A 19,960-nucleotide genomic window follows, 5' to 3' on the forward strand; every position below is an offset into this window, starting at 1 on the left:
CACACACACACACACACACAGACAGACACATGCATTCTTTCCCACGCTGTATGTTCACATATGATACCACACTATCAAACTTTCTTCGGTTATGTCTTTGAAAATTGAAATCCCATCTGTCAGGTAGTCATTTCTAACAGCCTGTGCTGCATCTAGGTCACAGAGCCTGTAAGATTTTACAGAGAGCACCTCCTGCAACTTTACTGCACTATACTGAATAAGGGTAATTTCTGTATTTTTCTACCTGAACCCTATTTCCCCATGCATTGGTGTCTAGGTGACTACTGTGAACACAAATCTTTGAAATTGTTGATTGATTGTTGAGCGAGAATGCTGTAACCAGCAGCTGAGAACTGGGCTGAAATGTAACTCTATAGGGCAAATGTGCATCGTCAATTCCGTCCACTAAAAGTGCTGTTTTTTGCCACTGACAGGCTCGGATTATAGGCTACAAATATTACATAATTAGTGTCTGACAATATTATGGAAAGGATCTTTACAGAGATAGACCTTTTTGTTATATATTTTTTTTATTTAACCAGAAACAGCTCAGAAATTGCAATTCTCACTTGAGTGAGATGCGGTTTCTGAATGTCCTCTGCCTTCAGTCTCCGGGTGAGCTGTTCAACATCTGCACGGCTTTCTGCGTCACTAGCCGAGACGAGGTGGCTAACGGTAGCACCTGCTAGCATGCTAGCTCGTTCTCAATGGCAAAACACTGCAACGACACCCACTAGTTGACCATAATCTCCAAAAGAACTACTTCCTGTCCCTGTTCTGCAGGTATTCCACAAGTGGCCCTCGTCTAGAAGAAGTCTCCCAGCTAATCCTGCCTTGGACTGACCAAAGTTGGAGAGAGAGTAATCTAGATGATGTGATTTTACCGAGCTACTGAGCATGTGCGACTCCCAACAAAGATAGTAAAGAAGTGAGATGTCTCACTCTGTAGCTAAAACAGAGATCTAAACACATAGGGTGAAAACAGGATCTGCAGCAATGTGCAGTACAACAAAAATATGGTGTTTTTTGAAAATGAAACCATGAAAACCTATTATGGTACAACCTCAAAATACAATTATAAACCTGAAAATTAGCATAATATGGACGCTTTAAGCTAGCATTAGGCATAGCATATTTTCAGTTTAAAATTGAATTGGATGTTACATGGACAACTCTTAGTACAGTGCCTCAAAATGTCAAACATTAATCAATAATCTCACAGCATTATGTAATGATAACAATTTAGTATGGGACTGACAACAAAATTGTGACAACACAGCACAGTCAAGCAAAAAAACAAACATAAATCAGATTTCAAAATGAACCAGAAATGTAATTAAATGTCCAATGAATGTCTTAATGTACTCTCTGCACAGAAAACGCCCAAGACTGATTAAACAAGCTTCAACTGATATTGCAACCTCCGATCTGTCCCTGTTGTTGTCCTGCTGGGATGCTTTCAGTCTCTCACTCAGGGAATTGAATGGGTCTTTGGTCCAGCTTGTACCTGGACAGGATTAACCTTTCCAATGCACAAGGTGGTACCGGCCCTCGTACTGACGTATGATCGCCCCCCTCCAAAAAAAATCCATTAGTCTAGAGCAGGGGTCTTCAACAGGGACCCCTAGGGGGTCCGCGGAGGTACTGCATGGGGGTCGCGAAAGTTTTGGTTGATTAGACTTTTTTTAATATTCCCCCCCCCCCCCTGCAATTTCCACTAATTGAAATGTCTTTAAATACACATTAACATGAATTCAACACACTGTAGTAAACAGATAAATGGAGGCAGAAGATGTCTTTCAGTCATCAATGCACACATGGCACTATAGGACCAGTTTGATATAACACAATTTTATACAACATATATAATTAGGGGGTCCCCGCTACATCTCGCCATCAGTTTGGGGGTCCTTGGCCTGGAAAACGTTGAAGACCCCTGGTCTAGAGTGCTGTCAATCTGACAATTGTGATGTCCATTGCTGATTTAGTATGTGGATATACAATTTGTTTAAAATAAAAACAAGTCCTATCCAATATTCCTTATATTTCTTAGCAGATTTGCTACTTTATATTCTGTCTCCAGTCTTTATCTCTTCTGTCTCTATATAATGTCTCCCCCCATCACCCCACTAAAATATCCTGCAACCGCCCCTGCCTGACTCTGAATGAAGTAATGTTTTCTGAATGCAGGGCAGATATCAAAAGACAAATTTGACTTCCTCCCTCTGTGCTCCCATTGGGACCTTAATTAGAGACACGCTAGGGAAGTGTTAATGAAACAATACCCAGCGTAGCTCACTTCATTTCATCCTTGAACCAATGGAAACCACAAGGAGAACAGATATATATTGATATTACCACACATTAGCCTTCCAGTATTGTCCAGAGCAGAGCATAGGTTTTGGAGGGGCCCATTAAATCCTGGGGATTGCTAATCATAACATTTTGTATATCTAACACTAAATTTCCTTTTATGTTTTTATTTATGTAAAGGAAATGACCGTATTATTCTCCTGTTTTCGGCCTAGTCAGAACATAACAGGTGTTTCGAGATGTGTTTTTTGGGAATCGTGTACATGTGAACAACCAATCTGCGAGAGACTAAGACCTTGTTAAAGCCAGAAGCTCCAAAAGTTTGAATCTACATACATCACATCTTTATTTTTCACGCTTCTGTAGTGTTCTTTAACTCGCCGATGACGCAAAGTAGACACGGATCCTGTTGTTCATGCATATTTTGAGCCCCCTGAACGGTTATTTCTTCTTAACCTATATTGGGGTGTGGGTTGTCTTTCATATTTTGGTGGACAAATCTACCGCTTCTAAATATGGGGGGGGGGGGGATAAATCCCCTGTATCCCCTATGAAATCTACGCCTGTGGTCCAGAGAACATTTGTTCTTCCTAGCATGAACAACCTTCGAACTGTGACACGACACAGAAAAAAGATCCATATCTTTCACCCAAGCCTTCTCTGGGATTTAGAAGATTTCCATACACAGATTGGATTGTAATTGTCTTTTTTTTGTAACCCATCATGCATGTCACTTTAAATCCATTGACCCTTTTAGACCAATTGCTCCTCAACACCGTATCCATCAATTTTTGCCACTTACCTCCAATACGTATCTGTTATGTTTTGATACATACACGCTCCGGATTGATTTCTATTTGAGGTTAGAGTGAAACAATACAAGCTACTGCTGCTAATCGCCTCGAATGCTTATTGACATTGAATAATAAGTGAGGCTATTACGACGAGGAGAAGTGTTTCATGCATTCAACTGGAGCTGGGCGATATGGAAAGAATCAAATAGCATCAGCAAATACATTTATATCAATATTGTGGTGATATTGTAGGGTTGACTATTGGTGCTTTCACAAAATATTAACACAATGAGATTCTTGATAAAGAATCATCAATAACGTGGATAAAATGACAAAGTGGGTAAAGGCAAATAATAAAACAGCTAGAACAGTCTGGTAGGTTCAGAAAATGACATTGCTTTACTGTAATGCAGCCTTTAAAACCAGGAAAAGACAACAATTGTGTCATATCCTGATATTATGATATCCAAAATTGAAGCCAATACAGTATATAGCCCCACATGTCAATATCAATATGATATTTGACATTGCCAAGTCCTACATTCAAGTCCTTTATTTTTTTTTTTAATATGTTTGAATTGTGGTAGCATGTCAGCAATATGAGTCAATCATCTGCATCTCTTAATCAAATCAAATCTATCACAAATCATTTCTGTTAATCTGTAATTATTCACAAGACAGTGAAACTTTAAAGCTGCATTTTCAGACTTTGGTCACTAAAGGTAAGACATATACAAACATCCAGCAGAATGTTAGCTTTGCCGTATTCAATCTTGTTTAAGCAATGTCTGGATTTCTGTGTGGCTCTTTAGCTGCTAAATGTTGGACATTATTTCGCTACATGTTAACTTTGTCTGCCTTCCTGGTGCTGGACATGTAGTGTTCCAGCTTTTCTGCTGGAATTATCCGCCTGCTGTGGCTGAAAATGGTTCACTGACTGGGAATAAACCACACGGCACATTTTCAGGCTGTAAAACTAAAAGAGGCATTGCAGAGCTGCAGTGTTGGTTGGTTGGTTGGTTGGCGGCTCTATGGGCTTTATATAATGAGCTGCCCCATCTTTTCACATTGCTTGTCGTGACTTGATTCATTGTTAATGTGATACGTATTGATTTATTGATTTGTGGAGCTTTAAAAGGACCTCCCCCCCCACACACACACACACACAAACACACACACATGTGAATACAATACACGGTATGTTGCATATAAGTGGAATGCAGATGTTGTTAGCTTCACTTTTAGAAGAATGAATCTGTGATCTACCATATCACATTTGTTCTGCATCTGAGAAATATTTCCTGAATTAAAACTCTATCATGATAGATAAAATCAGAACAAGAGGGCAGCTGACAATACTTTGGACATGTAGAGTTGAAGTAGAATTGGGCATTTAGTATACTATACTATACTTGCTATGTTCTCCTTCTGCGTTTCTCTCACTGTCTTCCACAGTCTAATGTGCAGCTTGTGTCCTTATGCAACTCTGCCAATGTCGGTTATAAATAGGAACGTAGCCCACAGGGCTCACAGCTCACAGCTCACACACACACACACACACACACACACACACACCACACACACACACACACACACACACACACACACACACACACACACACATACACATACACACACTTACTCAGAGATGCACATAAAAAATACTGCTTGAGAATACAGTGTGCATTATGTCTTCATATTCAGCTGTTTTTCAGTTTAACCGAATCCTCTGTCTGTAGGTAACACAGAAGGTTGTGATTTGAAACTATGAATAATAATTGAATTGAATTGAGTTGATATGTTGTCTTATAGCTGTATTAGGGACCTTTGACAAAGGAGATGCACTCCACTTAGCACTGTATTTCTTAAAGCATTTTTAATATTTGATATTTAATACTTAATAAGACCTGTGCATTGATTAATAGAGTAACACATGTTCTCAGTAGCTGCAACGAGAAAGTGGAGATCCAAAGGTGGCTTGTGAAGCTGCAGCTTATGACGCAGTTTTCAGGACAAAACCGGGGCATCTCAGTTCACCGAGCTCTACTGAACTTTGCTTTGACATCTAAACTTAGCTTGAACTTTAATGTAGCCAGGCTTCTCTTTTAATCATCTCTCTATTTTTTTTTTTTTCCTCTGGATATCTGTCTGTTGCAGACTTGCAATCTTTTCTTCTCTGCCTGCCTTTATCTTTGCCGGCTGGCAATCCTCTATGTGTCAGTCTCTTACACTTGTCTCTCTGTTGGATACTGAGCAGTTATGAAGACTCTCTCTCTCTCTCTCTCTCTCTCTCTCTCTCTCTCTGAAGAGAAGCTGAGGGTAAGGAGGATGGAGGGGACCTGAGAAGCAGGATTGAATATTATTTCCCATACTGGTTTAAAAGATACACTAATATGGAATTAGGGTTCACTATTTCACTATTGTTTGAGTCCATTTAAATCAGGATGATAATTGTGGTTGTATTACTTGTGCTTGTACATATAATCACATAAACATCTGCCAAACTAGAGCTCTCCACTGTCCCATCAGGACATGTATTGCTTCTCTTTTTGACAGCTTGATAATTTATTTAGAATGGTTCATAATACATAGTAGAATTGTGACATTTTAAATTTTTTCTGCTTTCATCTATTCCTTTCTCGGATTTACTGTATGTTTTATTTCTTGTGATTTTACTGTATGTTGTGTTTTACTGTGTTTACTTCATGTAAAGTACTTTGGATACCTGCTGGTTGCTGTAAAGTGCTGTTACTTCCATTGAAGGAACAAACCAAGGCTCAAAAGGGATTGGAGGATACAACATACTGTATAAATAGATGCCAGATGCAGGGTTAACAATTAACCAACAAGCTATGATAAATAATGCAAAAATATTCCCAAAAGTAGCAAACAAAGAGAAACAAAAGGGACTGGAGACCCCCCAAAAAGGGGGTGCCTTCTTGTACTAAAAGTTGAAATTCTTTTTAAATTTGAACTAGTTGCCGCTAACCTTGGGCACCACCCTTTGCACCCTACCCGGCGGTTTTGTTGTGTATCATGTGTAGGCGACTTGAGGCCTTTCAATGCAACACATTTGAATTTGAATTGTTTTACATCAAGCCTTGTATTGTTTATCTGTTCTTCTTTCCCCATCGTTTGTTTGTGCTCTGTTACATTTGCACATTACAACCTTCGATCAGTGGAAAAGAGTGAAACCGAGCAAATGTCCTTTTTTTAAAGACATTTTTGGGGTATTTTCAGCCTTTTATTTTTGACATGACATGCAGCAAAGGGCCGCAGGTCAGAGTCAAACCCGGGCCGCTGTGTCAAGGAGTAAACCTCTACATATATATACAGTATATTTATATATATAAATATACATATCTGGCCGCCCCGAGTGAATTTCCTTTGATAGACATTGCACATCTTTCAGGTTTAAGCCATCTTTACGTAGCAAAGATAGTAGGAGGATTTTGCACACAGGATTCACTTGCATCCAATTTCACTTGTTTGTCATTTTCTTCTTCATGTTTTTTTTTTTACTTGCAAGCGCTACACACTGTCCTCTGTAGTTGCCAAGAATTCTTCAAGAAAGAACACTGTCAAGCTCCAAAATCCAACGGTGTTCCTTTAAGTAATACAATAAACCAAACTTAAATCTATCAAGTCAATGGCAGACCACACTAACTCAACATAATCCCATTTCAATAATAAATATTTAGTGACGTTAGCTAATTGAGAGATCAGTCCTCCATCTGGTCCTCACATGGATAAGTAAGTATTTCACCGTGCTGTAGAAAGACCTTCCAATGACAATTTGTGTAATTATCTGTACGGCAGCACAGTAGTAAAACCAAGCCAGGCAATGTGATGAAACATTCATCTGTGTGGGGATTTAACATGAGCCCTGAGGATCTGAATATCGGCTTGATTTATCAGCAGCCACCACCACTTCATTTAATTGCAGCAGAACTTCAGAGTCATTTCATGTTTTGATCTCAATATTATCAAAGTTCACACAAAACACCTATTTCACATGCTCAATAATTCTTTTCATTTCTCTGTTTTGGAATCACACCAGACCAGTTTGTGACAGACACACACACAGCCCTGGGATTGTTAGCAGTGAATTGATGCGCTGGTTCTATTTAAAGCCGCAGTGAGAGACAGATAACTTCCTTCATTAGTGATAATCTGAAATATTCAACAGGAGGAAGGCAGAGAGCCAGAAGGAGGTCAACGGGGAGAGAAGAGGAGGTGAGTGTTAGAAAGCTTTCCTGGTCCTCTGTGGTGAAACTGTTAAGGCATCATTAGCTGTTTCCACCTGTCAAGTCAGTTATAGTCTCAAAGGGTCAAGTGAAGTTTAAAAGTCATTTATGACCTAGTTTCGCATTGCCAACCATTCCTCCACAACACTGCGGAGAAGGTTCGGACTAGCCCACACAAAATTGCTCTGGTTTATTGGCATTTCTTTAAACCAATAACAGTCGTACTGGGCGGCGCTAAAACCGCCGGACGGTGCCACGGTGCCGCTGCAAAATCGCCTCGGGAAGGAACTTGTTTTGGTGGAACGTGTACTTCAAAAGTAGTTTTAGTCGTGCAACCGAAAACTCAGATTGGACAGATCGTCTAGCTAGCTGTCTGGATTTACCCTGCAGAGATCTGAGGACCAGGTAACCATAGTCCTCAGATTGGACAGATCGTCTAGCTAGCTGTCTGGATTTACCCTGCAGAGATCTGAGGACCAGGTAACCATAGTCCTCAGATTGGACAGATAGTCTAGCTAGCTGTCTGGATTTACCCTGCAGAGATCTGAGGACCAGGTAACCATAGTCCTCATGAATCCACCGGAGTTTAGAATTACAACACCAAGAAAGGTGACGGACAACCGGATGAAATCTCAGAATTTTCAGGCGGCATCTGAACAATCCCAGAAATGAAACGTCGATATAGACCTATTATGACCTTAATTGACCCCTTACGGTAGGTGTTGTAGCAACAGTGCCGTATCCCATCACGCACGGATGATCAAAGCCCCCCCACCGGCCTCCACCCAGTCACAGAAAGGCAACCTTGAACTTTAGTTGCCTCAGTCAGTGAGCAAAAAAATCACATTTTCACAGTAGAGACAAGATGAATGGGAAGCGTAGAAATGACGGTCCCGGTTGCCTGGATACCTCATCTGGTGGAGCGGGCGCCCATATGTGGAGTTTTTGCTCCATGACGCAATGGGTTTGACTCCGATCTACGGCCTTTGCCTCATGTCACTCCCCCTTTCTCTCCCCTTTCATTTCTTAGTTGTCCTGCTCAAATATTATCTAAAAAAAACAAAATGACTGTCCCTGTGGACACGTACCATAAAAGGTCAGGGTGCTCTGAGGATTTACAGAACACTGGTGGTGTTATGTCTGTATGCTGCTAAGCTGTTGTTATAAAAGGATATGCATAACATGATGGTTAGGCTAAAGAGACATTTAAAGCCTTTTAAAACCCACACAGGTAATTGAATTCTGACTGATTAGATGTCAATCAGTCCATACACACCCACACAGTCCTGGGAAGAGGTCAGCCAGATTGATTTATTACACCTGTGTGGGTGTTCAGGGCCTTTAAGGTCCATTATAAGCTGCTGTGATTGTTGGCACCCACTAACATACAAGGTGGTGATTTTAAAAACTGCGACTTTACAAAACATATTGTATTTGCAGTATATTCTTCAAATCCAAAAAAGCTTTAAAATTTAAAAAAAAATCCTGCCAACAGAAACATTGATAAAAAGGCAGTCCACTTTAGATTTTGCAAAACAAAAAAGCTCATACCTCCTCAGCAGAATGATTTATTCCATTGCACTTCCTTTACACTACATTTGATGTGTAATGCAGCGTAATGAGTAGTTATCATGCTTGTTTGTTTAAAAAACTACTAATTAATGCCAAAAGCGTCCTTGTGAGAGTAGAAATACTGAAATACCAACGTTTGAAAAGCAGGTATTGAGCTTTGTTCCAACACTGTATTTTTCAAGAGATGTATCGTCGACAAGTGCTCATATGACATACTTTGTGGTATTTTCCTCTGCATTGCAGTACTGTTGTGCACACAGGTGACGTCCTTGGTGGATCAGTGGGAGGTTATTTGCATCTCCAGATGGCTCATGTATCAATGATTCATCATGTTTTGAATAATTTCTCTTGTACTTTATTCTATGCACCGAAACATCTAAATTGAAAGTTTCACATAAAGGACTGCCCCATTTTTTCATACAAAGCATCGCAACAGAAAGTTGCGTTTCCAAACTTAACTAATTTATGTCTTTGTATAACAATTACTTTCCTTAGGTTTCAGCACCATTTCTAAATCCAACTCATCTAAATTGATATTTGTGCATATGTAGGTAACAGTAAACTTATCATCACATGTTCAAAACACATTATGTATCGCTATGGCAGGAGGATTTGGGATAAAAGGATACGTTGAGTGATTTTCTATATTTTTTCTTCTTGTAAATAAAACCCATGAAAAGACCAAAACCAACAACAAACTGATTTAACAAGTGGTGTGTGTGTGTGTGTGTGTGTGTGTGTGTGTGTGTATCCAAAGCTTGATGTATCTTATTCCATTACTCTATGTTCCTTCCTTACCATGGACACACACACTGTATCTTATTTTGACTCCACACCACACACACCATCCTGCTGCCCCATGTACTCACTATTCACAACATTTGTGAATTACGGCCCAGTCTACGGTGGCCCTGAAGTGCAAACCACAGCAGCAAGTACCACAATGCAACAGCATTTCGCCACAACACAGTATTTCGCAACAGCACGAGAGCAATAAGCCACAGCACGACAACAATTTGCCCAACACCTCAGCATTTTGCATTATGTTAAATGCTGTTGCATTGTGGCCTAATGTGTTGTGTTGTGGGAAATAATGGGAATTGCTGCCGGGGTTTGCACTTCAGGGCCACCGTACTAGTCCAGCCAGAAAGCCACAATAAAGTTCATCTGCACGTTTTCTGGAAAAAGGTGGTATTAAAAGATTGGTGGTGTAGTGACTACATGCAGGACTAGGACCAGGACCTACTGTAGCTGGCGAGCTAACTGCTAACATGGTAGCCAGCCGGAAACAGCTAGCCCTTCACAATAACTGCTTGTTTTCTTTAGGAAACATGTTCACGTAGATTATTTAAAAGGTGTATTCCCTCCTGTCTAACTGTCTACATGGTAGGGCTGCACAATTATTCTCAATTGCTTTTTTTTTTAAGATACTTTTTATGGCATTTTTAGGCCTTTATTTGATAGGACAGCTTTGACTTTAGAGGGGAGAGAGAGCAAAGGGTCGCAGGTCGGAATTCAACCCGTGACATTTGCAGCAAGGACAAAACCTCCTTTCATGGGGCGCACACTCTACCAGGTGAGCTACCCGAGCACCCATAATTACTTGCCATTTTATCAATATTGCAATAGGGTCTAGTGCAATATACAAATCGCAGGGCGGCGCAATATTTGTTAAAAGTTAAATAGGGTACCAACCATTCTCAATGAAGTATTGTGGTGCTGCAGAAATGTCCCGGCCTACAAATCCTATCCTACAGAAAACATATTTGTTCGGTACAGATCCTCGCAAAAATGACACTATAATTGTTGTAATGCTTACGATGTTAGCGATCTTTCACGCCACTAGGGGGAGCGTTCATAATTAGGTGGCACTAGTTGTTGTACTCACTCAGCTACTGTGTGTTAAACAATGTTTTACTTGCTAGTTCAGGGCTCCAAAAGATTACTGTTTCTTGATATTTAAGCTGCCACTCTGTACAACATTCGTCGTGGTCCGTATTATTGACCAGGTTGACCAATACTCTTTTTAATTTGAAATATTTGAAATATTTTCAATGAAAATAGGAACAATCATACAAACAGGATAATTCCCTTTAATAATGTGAATTGTATTGCAATCGCAGTCAAAATAAATTGCATTTACATAGTTTCCTTATATCATGCAGCTCTACTACTGACGCTGAAAGGCTAATTAGCTACGATAGCTTTCCTCCATTTTAGGGTCAAAGGTCAGCCCTGTCAAGACTCATCCCAATTAGTAAACGGCACAAATATGCATCACAGTCCACTGATCACAGTGATTGCATTAGAAGGAATTGTTTTTGCTGCGGGTTTATGGTAAACGCCGAACCTGTAACCTCTTACAGTGGGTATTAGGAGATGGAGTGCGCCATTTTCTTTCCTGTTACCAACAAACATTATACCAGGATTTTGGTAAAAGTTAGTCAAATTATATCTTACCCTTCATTGGTTTGGGTATTTACATTGCTGCAAACAAGGAGCGTGAGTAGATACTTTCAATGAAAGGTAATAGGCAGGGTGTGATGTGTCAGTGATCACAGCCGTGCCACACGCATTACGACCGCTGGGACAGTTATGAATGTCGAATAAAATGACCAAAACAATGAATGACAACCGAAACAATAAGCTAGTCTTGAGGTTTGTCCCAAGCTTTACTCTAAACAACTCTGGCTGGATTGCAACATTGTGGACAATGTTATTAGAATCAAATGCTGGATTGCATCATTGTGGACAATGTTATTAGAATGAAATGCTTCCTGTTTGTTTATCATTGCCTTTGTTTACTGTTGTTTTTATTGAATGTTTTTAGTTATTGTAACCTGTGCCATACCTTTTTATTTTGTTTCCTCTGACATCTTTAACGTGTTTAACTATTGATTGGTGAAGCTGCAAATGAATTGTCTGAATCTGATTTTATTTTCAGTGTATAATTTGGATGCTTGAAGTGTTATGCTATTGACTGCATTGGATATTTTTAGCCATGTTTGTGTGAAGTCTTCAGAGTCGATCAAAGACAGCATACAGTAGTAGTGAGAAATTGTACTATAAAATAATCAATAAGGCTGCTATACATAATTCATCCGGACAATGCTCACTGGCTGATCTGATCCAGTTTTCAATTAACAGATCAATTTTGCCCGAATGCACCTGCAGAGCCATATATGTGTGTACCAGTTTTTTTCACCACTGAGTGTTTCATCTTTAGTGACAGCCAAGCGGAAACAACTCTCCATTTGAGCTGGAGCACACAGCCTCTGGTCTCCTAGGCAACAAGCCAGGTTTCCCGCGGTAACAAATCACCAGAGCCCATTGGTGGGAGGATGAGGAGCTCCCTGCAGCATTCCCATGGCAACCAGCTCTGTGATTTCTGAGAAATGATGGAATACAAGCAGTTACATAAACACAAAAAAGCTCAGGTCGCTCAGTTGACAAAAGCAACAATCCTGTATGTCCTATTCCTCTTCATCAAACCCTAACTTCACTGATTCAAATGGTTGCAATAATTCCACTGGCTTTTGGTTTCTTACCTGACTGAGGAAAAGGACAAACTGTGAATTTTCTAATAGACACTTGGCCTATATTGACTGTACAAAAGACAAAAGACTAAAAATAATATTTGTCCCCATGCCTACGAAATCAAGTAGCAAGGTAGCTTTAATGTGCCAATGTGTTACGATGTTGATAAGATCCTTTGGACTCTGATCCAAGATTGTGATTCTAATGAAACAAAATGTACAGTAGTACCAATACAGAATATGTCAGCATTGAAATCTGAAATCTAAAATGGCCCCAACTTCTAGCATATCTACGTGTTAACTGAGCAGAAAAGTGCACTGCATCTTAATCTTGTAGATTTTCCTGTCATGATCTCAGTGTCAGTGTCTATGCGTAGCTCTGCACACCTTTTTCAGAGGCAGAGGTGTGGGCCAAAGAACCACTGAGTTATTTCAAGCCTGAAACATGCGTATGCATTCGCAAGTCCACGGGTGTGGTGTCCAGGTGCTCGCGAAGGTGCAAATAATGAATGTGCGTGGTAAGGGGCTTTGTCCCATTCACAAGGCAAAGGCTCATCAGCGTTTCCCTGTAGATGGATCCTTCAAAGGTATTGAGAAGTTCCTTTGCTGGCGTTGATCCTAACACTACTTTATTGGGTTGGGTCTTGGCACAATCATCGTTATGATGCTGTGTCCCCCCCCCCCACACACACACACAGACAGGGCAGCACATGAACATATCGTATCCGTCTGACTGCCTCGATTTTGTGTTCCTCACACCCTCCAAAGCCACCTCAAAAAATTCCTTCATGTGTCCACATGAACTGTGTGTTGTCCTGTGCATCATGTGTTAAGTTGTTATGTACTGTATACCATGTTGCTGTCTGCATAACTCCTTTTCAGAGTGCAATAGTGGTAGGATTTCATTAATATCACCATGGAGAAGATCCAAATGGATGATTGGCAAAATATCACTTGGGACTATAGCTTGTGTCCTAACTCTTACCAACAATGTTGGTTACCTGGTTTGTGTGATTTTACACCTTTATTTGCTAGAACAGCGTAGACACAAAAGGGGAGAGGGTAACACTTTATAATAACTACATGCTATAAAGCATTAGTTAAGCATTAGTAAATTAGGAATTTATCATTTATAAAGCATTATTCATACATTAATACCCATTAGTAAGTCATTTATAAGCACAGTTATAAATGTTTTAACTTCACATTATTAAGCATTAGTTAAGCATTAGTAAATTAGGAATTCATCATTTATAAAGCATTATTTATACATTAATACCCATTAGTAAGTCATTTATAAGCACAGTTATAAATGTTTTATTCTTTATTATCTACACACTATTAACATGTTGTATTCTTTATTAATAAGCTCATCTATAATGTGCTTAATAATTGTATTTCATACTTTATATATGACTGTCACTATTATAAATGAAGTATTATTTTAATGACAAACCCTTATGTATGGAGTGTTAATGGTTCATAGATAATTTGGAAAGTGTAAGAATTATTATATAAGTGCCTGTTTTTTTATACTCTCCTGAGGAAGAATTTAAACAATCTCAGCATAACTTGTAAATGTATAGTGGCAAAACTCAAGGATGCTGCTAAGACAAACTGAAAGATGCCCCAGCTAAGTTACTGGTGGCAGGGAAAAGCCTCACCGTTACAGGCCTGGTTGTTTCTCTGAACTCCTCATCAAAACTCCGACCTGCGCTCCAGAGATCTGCTGTGACGGGACCAGCAAATGGTTGCTTGGATGTTCTGTTGAAGGACCCCCCCCCCTAGTGCTTTGATCAACCACTAACTGAAATGCAGTAATTATTAGAAATGGTTCATGCAGGGCACGTGTTCATAGATGTTTTATAACACTTATTAATACTGCAATTCATGATAATTCAGGTAGTTACAAAGCATTTACTAACTGTTAGTAAGGACTTAGTGAGAGCTCATCTAAAGTGAGGACTATCTATGCCTCATTAAGCATTTACAAATGAAATCTAAAGGCAATAGATATTCTCTAGACATTTGTTAATAAAGTATTTCATGATTAATTCAGGTAGTTACAAAGCATTAACTACCATTTAGTAAGGACTTAGTGAGAGCTCATCTAAAGTGAGGACTATCTATGCCTCATTAAGCATTTACAAATGATATTGTAACACAAATCAGTTATTTTCTGAACAGAAAAAGGAAAAAGACAACATAAAGTGATATACAACATATCAATTATTTATTACAAAACATGTCAGCCATTCGTTAATAAAAAAAGACAAAACACGGCTGCATAAACTGTAGAACTGTTCATAAAATGCACCATGTACAAATATATAATAAAATAAATTGAATACATTTCTTTCAAGTATAAACACCCATGGCTGAATACAAATTTACCAGTAGAGGTGCCAAATAAAATCTTCATAAAATAATAATATAAAATCTTTCAATGTCAAAATGTAACTAAAACAACTTTAGAATAGATCTCCTACCCCAGCATCAGAGCTCACTTTTTTTTTAGGGGCAGAAGCTTTCCAGAAGCCTTATAGGCTGTGATTGTGTCCTCTATTCCTTGGTCCTCCTGAATAGCAGTGGCACACTGTGTGGCAAACACGCTGAGTTTCTTCACATTATTGTGGTTTTTAAGGATTTCCTTGTACTTGCCAGGCGCAGCCAGATGACAGTCGCCGTTGAGCATTGACCACCACCGTGTTCCTGTCCACTCCAACATGCTTGAAAGCAGCAGACATGGTCCCTCCTTTACTGAACTTTCTAAGAATTCTTTTGTACCGGTCCACCACCTGGTCTGGAGTTTGGGCTGCAATTATAACAACATAAAATTAGTGTTCCACAATATTGTTTTTTTTTTTTACTCGCACACTCTTTGACACACACACACACACACACACACACACACACACACACACCACACACACAACACACACACACACACACACACACACACACACGGCTTGCGAGTCACACTAACATTCAGTTTTAATCTACAATACAAAACGTGACACTGAATGGTTGCAATTAAGAGACCTACATGTTGGTTTAGGTTTATTCCACCTCAAATCAACAAATGCCTTCTGCTTGCATCTCAGGTGTTCTTGAAATTTGTCCCACATAAAGTCTGACCATCCAAAGTGGGACCAAGTTTAGGAATGCTATTAATATACTGTAGATAAATTAATGCTTGCTTACAATTCAGCAACCTCAACACTAGATACCACTAAATCCTACACACTGCACTTTGAAAGGGTTGCATAAGTGGAAATGTATTTGTTTAATTTGTTCAGTTTGTCAGACAAGTTCAGTGGGCTCGTGAAATATGATTAAAAAAATTCAAACATTAAAAACACTAAATGGGGACACAATCCTCTTTACAGGAAACAGGAAACTACCTATAAAAGGTTATTATCTGATGCCTCTCGCATGAAAATCTTTTGAGATATAAATCCCAAACTTCGCCTGTGCATGGCTTAAAGGGCACGGAAAAAAAAATCTGCTTGAGGTGGAATACCTTTTACCAGGTTCCATGAATCCAGAAAGCACTGTGTTTATGGTAAAATAATTAGAGCACCAATAAAAATCACATTTAATGTTGTGTTGGAGGAACCAACCTAGGGAGCAATTGTCAGCAGGCTAAGCAGGAACCAATGGAAACGTGGAAAGGGGTCAAAGTAGCTTTTTTTACCTCTCTGCCGTGTCTTTGGTTTGATTTTCTTGACTTCTCATTATTTTTCCCTTTTCCCTTCTTCTTTCTCTTTTTTATCTTGTCCTCCTCTGATGAGGACGAGGAGGAATCAGACATATCAGAGGAAGATTCCACTGGGCTGTCACCAGAGAATGAAGACAAGTTTATTTCCTTGATGGAACCTTGTCATCCTTTGAGAGCTGTTAAAACAGATACAAATACAAACATAAGGCTCACAAACATGGCCAGGGAAAGAAAGTTCATATACCCTACTAGAAACCAAAACTAGACTTGCATAAGACGAACTACTACAATTTCACCACATACTGTTTGTTGGGAATTACCTGAGCCAACTGGTCTTTGAGAAGTCTTTCTTAGTCAGCTCAGCATCTTCTCCTTTTGCCACTCTACCCTCAGCTTAAACATCTCCAACTCATTGGATTTTTGCTTAAGTCCCAGCTGTGCGGTAGGTGCCATGGCAGAACCTGAAATAAAATAATGTTCATTAATGAATGAATCTAAAACATTATTTTAATCTATTGCTATTCAAAATGTATTATAATGTATTAAGTATATGTCTGCTATGTAGCAGAGGGAGTTCAAACTCACCTTCACTCCTAACTTGTATTTGCAGAAACCCTACACAAACACCCACACTACACGTTGTGGCAAGAATAGATACAGTAAAGACATATTTTTCGGCCGTTCCCATAAACACTTACTTAAATAAAGACAACCATTGTTTTAAACAAACAAATAAGTTTTTTTTATTTTCTGGCAAAGAGAGGGAGGAATTTGTCACATATGATGAGACGTTAGTTACAGCGGCGGGGCGGGGTGGTTGCAGGTGGTGGGGGAAGAGGATTATGGTAGTAATCTTTTCTCAGTACCATTGACAAAATGCCCTACCCATTGCTCTAAAGCTGCTCCATGTATTATCAGTTTAGCACCCCGGGGCTGAGTCAGTATACTCGGAGGCTGTGTTCGGTGCTTATTCGGGCGGCGTTCACTGAGAGGCTATAGAGGCGGTTTTGTGACTGTTTGCCGGCTCGCCTCCCATTCCCTGCTGGTCCACCCCGCCCCGGTCTTGAAAACCTCTAGTGACAGTGCTTGAATAAAGTGTAACAAAAAAATACTCACCACTAATGACAGGTATCTCCTTCAATGTGTTCATGCCCTCGGTTTTCTTTTTGCCCCGGGTCCGCATCCCTTTTTTATTTTTTTCGACGTTGTCCATGCTTCGGCTGTCTAACTTTGGCGGTCGTTTTCTTGATCGCACGTTGATGACGTATGAACGCGGGCCCACTGAGGGAACTTTGCAGAGCGGCAAATTGCAGAGCAGACTATTGGATTGCAAACCACTACCATTTAAAAGCAAATCTTTTGCAAAAAATGACTAGGTTCACAAAGCTAAAAAAGCTTATTAATGATGACCCGAAAAGAAACACACTGAAGCTTATAAAGTGGCTTCAAAAGAAGAAACTCCTAAAAACTAAAGTGAAATGCAGAATATGTCATCATGGCATGAAACTGAAGAAAAGGGCAAACAGTGGAGATCAGTATGCTTGGTAAGTAACCTATATTTACAACACTATGTATTAATGTGTGTGATAGTGGGCAGTGGCAGGGATGGGCGAAAATCTAATAGGCATACATCAAAATTTATTTTGATACAAGATACAAAATACTAAAGTTGTAAAAGTAGCCTATCAAAATAAAATACAAAATACAGCAACCAAGACATGTATCAAAATAAACTACAGTATCATGTATTTTTTTTAAATACAATAATACTGAGCATGATACATATAAATGATGTATAAATGATCAGAAATACTGCCCATACCTAGGTGGTGGGGCATATCATTTCTGTTTTACTAGCTTTGTGTAGATACTTTTGTAGTAATAATCATTTCATTGTTTCGGACACCTGTCATAAGGAATATGGGTATAAAAATCATGGTAATTAGCCTACAACAAAGCTTTCACTTTGCAAAGGTTATCATATCAGAATATGTCCGGCACATGGATGATTACAAAAAATCATTACTAGACTTGGACTAGCTCCTAGTCTAGGCCATGGACATCTTTCTAATAAAAATCGTATTTAATATTACTGTTCTTTTTAAATAGGACCTGTCGACATGTTGGAACGGAAAAACAAATCTCTGTCAGGCACAAGTCAATCTTCAGTCGTTCAAAGATCTCCTTCAGTAACTGGATGCAATTCATGTACAGGTAGGCAAGTAATAACAATGATAACAAACACATACCACAGTCTCACTACATTGCCAAGTAAAGCACTGAATGTTTTGTTCATGATTTCAGATATACATAAACATTACTCTTTTAAATTTGCCTATGGAGATTTTGTCAGGGTCTACGATTACGACAGATTGACATGATGGATGACAGCATTGCGGCCAGTTCAGCAACTCTCAGTAAAATGGCTAAAAAACTAAGGGAGGTCTGTGTCACGGCGGTTGAAAGGATGAGGAGGCGTACAGGCCAGAAGATTGGTGGAAGAAGAGAGTTTGTTGTGATTGATGAGAGCCATTTTCGGCACAAAAGAAAGGTGTCTTATAATAGTTAATAAATAATTGTGAAATATAGTCAACTGTGTTGTTCTTAATATAATAATGTATGTGTTTGTCTGTGTTGTGTTGTTTTGTATCTTCATCAGTACGGGAGAGGACGAATGGTTGGTGGATGGAAGAGAAAGAAGTGGGTTTTTGGGATGTTAGGTGTCAAGCATCATCAAGGACGAACATCAAGAAAGCCTGTTCTACGTCTTGTGGAGAGAAGATCTCGAGGACATCTAGTCCCCTTAATCGCCCATCATGTGAGGCGTGGATCATCAATAATCAGTGATGAGTGGCGTGCCTATCGCATACTCCCTGCACTAGGGTACAACCATCACACAGTCAACCACAGCAGGTGGTATGTAGATCCCCATACTGGTGCCCATACCCAACATATTGAGAGGGCCTGGAGATCCTACAAGGAGCAGATCTGGAGGCTTAGGGGAAATCGCACAGATAGTTTGCTTTCTGACCATCTTGCAATAATTGAGTGGAATGAATGGCTTGCAAAGAAACACCATAATGGTGCATTTGGCAGACTGATTCATGACATTTCCAGAAAGTACAAGTAGTCCCATTCAAACTGTATAAGATAAGATGTACAGAACAAATGTTATATTATCCAGCCAGGGTCTCCTGAAAGAGAATCAATGTTTTTATTATGAATGAATGGCTGAGAGACAATAAATGGCAATAAATCCTTTATATGTTCATCAATTTGTGTTGTGTCTATTTACTTTTTCTGTTGAAAAACTGAGAGAACTGATTTTTCAATCTCATTAGTCAATGATTTGTATGGTGTAGATAGTCTTTAAAAATAGTTAACCACTAACAACTGAATTAATCATAAATTTAATATCAATAAATGTTTGTAACATTGTCTTAACACTCAAAATGTCTAAACCATTTGTATAAATGCATGCAAAAATGTACATCTAAATAGTTTATTAATCATTTCTTACACTTTATAAATGATCTTCGAACCATAAAGAACTACTTTATATATGGTATGTTTGAAATATTTCCTTATAAAAAGTGAACACACAATTTTTAAAGTCATCATTAAGCCCATTATAAAGGAGCTTATATATAGAATTCAACATGTATAACTATGCTTATAAATGATTTACTAATGTGTATAAGAACAAGACAATGTTTATGAATGACAAATCAAGAATTACTAATGCTTAAATAATGTTTAATAATGTGAAGATAAAAC

The 19,960-nt window shown here is 39.1% G+C and overlaps 1 protein-coding gene and 1 long non-coding RNA gene across 2 annotated transcripts in view; both read left to right on the forward strand.

Annotated features, from left to right (window-relative positions):
* The window catches only part of LOC116695664 (uncharacterized), an 813,105-nt gene that overhangs the window by 106,911 nt on the left and 686,234 nt on the right, over window positions 1–19,960 (forward strand). The window lies entirely within an intron of this gene.
* On the forward strand, window positions 17,343–19,343 carry LOC116695630 (uncharacterized). The gene is made up of 4 exons (XM_032526040.1): window positions 17,343–17,727; window positions 18,293–18,397; window positions 18,527–18,734; window positions 18,843–19,343. Exons 1-4 carry the CDS (start codon window positions 17,450–17,452, stop codon window positions 19,311–19,313), a joined length of 1,062 nt encoding a protein of 353 aa, XP_032381931.1. The 5' UTR covers window positions 17,343–17,449; the 3' UTR covers window positions 19,314–19,343.

This window comes from Etheostoma spectabile, chromosome 9, assembly GCF_008692095.1.
Source record: "Etheostoma spectabile isolate EspeVRDwgs_2016 chromosome 9, UIUC_Espe_1.0, whole genome shotgun sequence".
Lineage (NCBI taxonomy): Eukaryota > Metazoa > Chordata > Actinopteri > Perciformes > Percidae > Etheostoma > Etheostoma spectabile.

Coding starts and splice junctions, on each gene's coding strand:
- LOC116695630 (XM_032526040.1), top strand. CDS start 17,450: ATGAACGCGGGCCCACTGAGGGAACTTTGCAGAGCGGCAAATTGCAGA. Junction 17,728..18,292: donor AGTGGAGATCAGTATGCTTG/GTAAGTAACCTA, acceptor CTTTTTAAATAG/GACCTGTCGACATGTTGGAA. Junction 18,735..18,842: donor ATTTTCGGCACAAAAGAAAG/GTGTCTTATAAT, acceptor TATCTTCATCAG/TACGGGAGAGGACGAATGGT.